Genomic DNA, 6273 nt, shown 5'->3' with positions numbered 1-6273 from the left:
CCCCCCCCCCCCCCCCCCCAATTCCCATATTTAGCGTGTTTCAATCCGTTAATACAGTTTACACTACTGTAGCTATATGGCTGTCATATATGGCTATATGGCAAATTATGTAAATTAATTCTGTAATGAAAACTACAACTTTTATTTGATTTTTTTTTGTCTTTTGTCAGAGTCCCTTTTGCCTTTAAACTGGCCGCCCACGTAGCTCCTCCAGGCAGCACACGTGGTGTGCGTTGAACGGGACCCTGGGCGAACCATTGGCATTGCCAGAGGGGAATGCGCCCTCCCCTCACTTCGATCAATGGGCCAGGCTGCAAAACTGCTTCTGCTTGCCTTGTTAGCGATACAGCCTCATATATATAAAGGACAGGCAGTTGCTGCTCAGTCGGTGTGAGAGCTATACACCCCTCACCTCACCTACACACACCACACCACACCACACACACATAACACACACACACTCACCCTCACACACTCACACACACCCACGCAGTCGCCACACGCCTCCGCCTCCCGCACCGTGCCCCATCCATTCGCACCCGTACATTCTGTAGTCTGACCGGATGAGTTACCCGGTGGACACGATAGGGAGCCCCTTTAGGAGAGTCATGGACGGCAGGACGACCAGCTACGGCTACGGCCGCTCCAGCGGCACCCCCTCCAGCGGCTTCCGCTCTCAGTCCTGGTCAAGGGCGAGTCCCGGCTCCACCATGACCACCTCCTCCTACAAGAGGAGCGTGAATGTGCCCGTGTCCCGCGCCTACAGCTCCACGGTGCTCAGCTCCGCCGACAGCGTTGATTATAATCAGACCTCCATGCTGAACGGAGACTACAAGCGCTCCAACGAGAAAGAGCAACTCCAAGGGCTCAACGACCGCTTCGCCGGTTACATCGACAAGGTGCACTACCTGGAGCAGCAGAACAAGCAGATCGAGGCGGAGATCCAGGCACTGCGGCAGAAGCAGGTGTCGCGGTCCCAACTGGGCGACCTCTACGACCAGGAGCTGCAGGAGCTGCGCTCCATGCTGGAGCAGATCCACCACGACAAGACGCAGATTCAGCTCGACACCGACCACATCGAGGAGGATATCCAGCGGCTCAGGGACCGCTTTGACGAGGAAGCGCGCATCCGGGAGGAGACGGAGGCCATCATCCGTGTCCTGAAGAAGGACACGGGCGACTCGGAGTTGATGAAGTCCGAGTTGGATAAGAAAGTTCAGTCACTGCATGATGAGATCGCCTTCATCCGCAATAACCACGAGGAGGAGGTGGGCGACCTGATCGCCCAGGTCGAGGCGTCGCAGGTGACCATGGAGAGGAAAGACTTCCAGAAGGCAGACATCACCGAGGCTCTGCGGGAGATCCGCTCCGAGCTGGAGGGTCACTCCAACCAGAACCTGCAGCAGGTGGAAAACTGGTTCATGTGCCGCTATGCCAAGCTCACCGAGGCTGCGGAGCAGAACAAGGACGCCATCAAGTCCGCCCGTGATGAGATCTCAGACTACCGCCGCCAGCTGCAGTCCAAGACGGTGGAGTTGGAGTCCGTCCGCGGGACAAGGGACTCCCTGGAGAGGCAGCTGAACGACATCGAGGACCGCCACAACAGCGACCTGTCCAGCCTGCAGGTAGGGAAACGCTCTGAAACAGCCAGACAAACGGGTCTAATTGTTTTGATCCCGTGCGTAAAGAGTTATAAACATATGAATAGATTATCATACTCATTTAATGTTTTGTCTTCTTCAAGTTACAAATAACAACAATAATGATAATAATAATCATAATCATAATAATAATAATAATAATAACAATAACAATAATAATAATAATAATAAAATAACGGTTAGCTTGTGTTGTAGCCTAATCACAATAAAATATTCAGTTTTTGAGTTGATTCATATTGTCATATTTTGTACATTTGATAAAGCATGTCTCATTTGATGGACTAAATAAAACACTAAACCTGCATAATGGCAGTAACACGAAATGAGAATCATAAAAAGTTGTGTATCTGGGATGCAGGCCTGTTTTAAAACCATTTCTGCTGCGTAATGATGGATATGTGCGCATTACTGGGTTTACAAATATAACTCAGTGCTGCCATCTTGTGGCCAGAGTGACTTAACGCTATAAACTTGTGAGATTAGAAAAGCAGGAAACAGTTAAAGGAAAACGATGCAGCAGACTGTTCTCTCTCTTTCTCTCTCCCCCTCCATCTTTCTCTCTTTCTCCCTCTCCCTCCCCCAGTCCCCCTCTGTTTTTCTCTTTCCCTCTCTCTCCCTCCCCCTCTCTCTCTCTCTCTCTCTCCATTCCTCTCCCCCTCCCCCTCTCTCTTTCTCTCTCCATTCCTCTCCCCCTCCCCCTCCCCCTCCCCCTCCCTATTTCTCTCTCCATTCCTCTCCCCCTCTCTCTTTCTCCCTCCCTCTCTCCCTCTCTCCCCCTCTCTCTTTCTCCCTCCCTCTCTCCCCCTCCCTCTCCCTCTCCCCCTCCCTCTCTGTGTCGTGCTGAGTCAGAGGCACGGGTCGATGCCTTCATCGGCTCTGTCCTTGCGTGACACCACTCAGATGTAGTGGCTGTAGATGAAGATGTAGTGGCTGTAGATGAAGAGGTGTGGAGGAACAGCAGCACTCACCATCTCTACAATACTGTACTGCGTCAGAATATATTAGAGCAGCAGCAGCCCACACAGTTCTGATAAATGAAGGTTAAGTGAACACGGGTTATGTTTCATTCTTATTCAGTAGTTCAAATGAGAATACAATGTTTTGACTGTCCTATGATCTATCAAGTGAGACATAGTAGGTTATACTTACGTCACAGAGGGCAATATCTATAGTGACTTTGAAGACTCATTGTGAACCAGAAAAAAGAAAATGTAACTTTAGGCCTGAGGCCTTTATGCTTAGTAACCCTTAGTTTTGACCTTGCAGTATTTATTCCCCTGTTCACCATGTTGTTTCTGCTTGATGTTTCCTCAGGAGACCATTCACCAGCTGGACAATGAGCTGAAGAGCACCAAGTGGGAGATGGCACGCCATCTGCGCGAGTACCAGGACCTGCTCAATGTCAAGATGGCCTTGGACATTGAGATCGCTGCATACAGGTATATATAGTATATAGTATATAGTATATATATATACTGAGACTGGGAACTATGCAGCTGCCTCACTAAAATGGATGCTCATTCCATTGTTTTAACAGTGTTTTTAAGATTGAGCTCTAAACTGTTTGAAATGTTAAGATAAATCTAGTCTGAATTATAACAGTTATAATATAACAGTTATATGATTCAGACCAGACACAGTTTAGAGCAAGGCTTCTCAACCTTTTGTCACTTAAGGCCCACTGCTGATTGTTAAAAAAAATGTCTGAGGACCAGCTTCACCTAAATGAGAGAGAAAGAAACATACAACTGGTCATTGAAATTATGCATTTTAATTTGAAGTTTTTATTTATGTGAATTCTTGAGCACATTTAGATATAAACATCACTAGCTTCGTAAATTACAAGCAATTAATAAATAAGCAAATACATAAATAAATAAGCGAATAAATAAGATAATAAATAAATAAATAGATTTAATCTAACCATTTGGCAGTACCACTGCCTCCATGGCCCACTAGATGGCGCTCTGAGACCCACCATTGGCCAGCAGCCTACTGGTTGATGATATCTGGATTAGAACAAAATGTTTGTCTTGAAAAAAGGACTTTTCTGCAAAACTTTTGCAAGAAAATAATTTATTAAATTCAAGAGAATGGATTAGACTAAAAAAAAAAGTAATTTGTCCATTTGTTGTCCCACCAGGAAACTGCTAGAGGGAGAGGAAACCCACTTCAGCACGTACCCGTATCGCCAGGCCGTCACCTCTAAAAAGTCTAAATCGGGCCCTCCCAAGCTGAAGGTGCAGCACAAGTTTGTGGAGGAGATCATTGAGGAGACGAGGGTGGAGGACGAGGATGAGAAAACCGACCTGGACGAAGCCCTGGCGGAGATAGCGCAAGAGCTGGCCGCCAAACTAGGAGGAGAGTGTGGGGATGAGGAAGAGGAAGAGGAGGGAGACGAGGTAGAGGGTGAGGCCGAAGAGGGCGGGGAGGAGGAAGCCGCCGTCGCCGCCGAGGACGAGAAGGAGGAAGAAGAGGGAGAGGGGGAAGGTGGTGAGGAAGGAGAGAAGGAAGAGGGTGGAGAGGGAGAGGATGAGGGAGACAAGGGCGAGGACGGAGAGGCAGGTGACGAGGGAGAAGAAGGTGGAGAGGACGCAGAGGAAGTTGAGGAAACGGTGCTGTGCAGCAAAGCCCCCGAGTCCAAAGCCTCTCCCGACAAAGAGGAGGCGGGCGATAAAGAGGGCAGCGGAGGAGAAGAGGAGGCAGCAGCAGAGGGAGAGGGTGATAAAGACGAGGGCGGCGATCAGGACGAAGATGCTGACAAAGGATCCAAAAGCGGAGATGAGAAAGAGGACGAGGGAAAAGAGGAAGCTGACACAGGCAAAAAGGTAGAGAGCGAAAAAGATGACAAGGGAAAAGATGAGAAAGCAGAGGATAAATCAGACAAGGAGAAGGCCGCTGTAGCCAAGACCGATGCTCCTGAAACAGAAGCCCCCAAGGCTGAAGCTGCAAAGCCCGAGGCCAAGAAGGATGTTAAGTATATTGCTGTCCCGTGCTTTACCCCCGCCAAGAAGAAGGAAGAAGAGGTTGCTAAGACAGAGCCCTCAAAACCAGAGTCTCCTAAATCTGAATCCCCCAAGCCTGCATCACCTAAGCCCGAGTCTCCTAAATCTGAATCCCCCAAGCCTGCATCACCTAAGTCTGAGTCCCCCAAGGCGGGCTCCCCTAAGTCTGAATCCCCCCAAAAACCTAGCTCCCCAAAAGCTCAGTCTCCCAAGTCAGAAACCCCAAAACCAGAATCCCCAAAGACCGAGACCGCCAAACCCGAGGCTCCGAAGACAGATGCTCCTAAGGCTGCCGACGAGAAATCGGAGAAAAAGAGCGACTCGGCAGAAGACAAAAAGGCGGAGCCGAAAGACGTGTCCATGAACGGGGACGTGGAGAAGAGCGCTCCGGAAGACAAAGGAGACAAGGACGACGGGGCGAAGGAGGCCGACGTGCTCGCTAACGGCGTGGACGAGAGCCCCGTCAAGGAAGAAAGCCAGAAGGTCGTGATCACCAAGACAGTGGAGACCATCACCACCGGGGAAGACGGGGCCAAGCATGTCACCAAATCTGTCACCGTCACCGAAACGGTGAAGGAGGTGGACGAGGTCCTGCAGGAGAAGATGGTCTCCTCCAAGAAGACCGAGAAGCACTCTACCCAGTCCATCAAGCAGGTGACCGAGACCGAGTGAGCGGTGTGGTCGGAGAGAGGGGAACCCGAGCGGAGGAGGACACGACGACGACGACGACGACGACAAGCAATCAACCCAGAACTAACATAACAAAGAAATCATACAGCTAGAGCGATGTAATAAAGATAACCACTCTCAAACATACGAAAAACAAAGCATAGAGAGAAGCCAAAACAATGCCAACTAAAAAATGCTACAAATGTCAAAAATGCATGTTGAGTGAAAGCTTTAAAAACGGGGCTTCGCTGCAGATGTGGTCGGGAGCGATCCGAGTGTGATGACGTTCTGTTCTCTTTTCTTTTCTTTCTGCAGTTCACGCGTGAGCTCACGGGAGGGTGGTGATCTCTGCATGCTAGCTCAGGGGAGGGGAGTTACCTTCCTCTCGTATCTGTATGTCTGTATGGAAGGGATACACTGTGTGCACAGAGTCAATGTCTAATAGGAATGTATGTCATGTGGGTGGGTGGGTGGGAGACAGAGAAAGTTCTATATTATGAGGTTTTTTGAGTTCAGGAAAAGGGGAGTGAGGGCAGGTGAAAGAGTCCTCTGCACAGACGCTCTACTGAAGAGCCTTACTTGAAATGTGAAGATACCAACTGAGCCAAAAAGTAACTAACAAATAACATAACAACACAACATGCAGTGAAGGAGGAGGAGAACGGCAACGATGTGATGAACTCATGACCATAATACATTCAGTACCTGAAGCAACTAAAGCTTAATGAACCTGAAGAAACTCCTAGCCTTAAACATGCTTTTTCTCAGTGTCTGTTATGTTTACTTAACGAGTGCAATTGAAAAAATGTTAAAGAAAAATGTCAATGCGCAGATACATACATTGTTGTATGCATAGGATGGACTTGAATTTAAATACAGAACATAAATGAGGTGCTACTGTTTGCAATCCCATGACTTTACTCATCATGAACGATTTC

The 6273-nt window shown here is 48.7% G+C and overlaps 1 protein-coding gene across 1 annotated transcript; it reads left to right on the top strand.

The window, feature by feature from the left end:
* Positions 1–563: 563 nt before the first annotated feature.
* nefma (neurofilament medium chain a) lies at positions 564–5338 on the top strand (the record flags this gene model as incomplete). Its single annotated transcript, XM_083657302.1, has 3 exons — positions 564–1625; positions 2976–3100; positions 3805–5338. 3 exons carry the CDS (start codon positions 564–566, stop codon positions 5336–5338), a joined length of 2721 nt encoding a protein of 906 aa, XP_083513428.1.
* Between the last annotated feature and the right edge of the window lie 935 nt (positions 5339–6273).

The sequence above is a fragment of the Poromitra crassiceps genome (assembly GCF_964638095.1).
Source record: "Poromitra crassiceps genome assembly, chromosome: 21".
Taxonomy (NCBI): Eukaryota; Metazoa; Chordata; class Actinopteri; order Beryciformes; family Melamphaidae; genus Poromitra; species Poromitra crassiceps.
The sequence above is the reverse complement of the archived record's forward strand: the minus strand, read 5'-3'. Positions and strand labels throughout refer to the sequence as shown.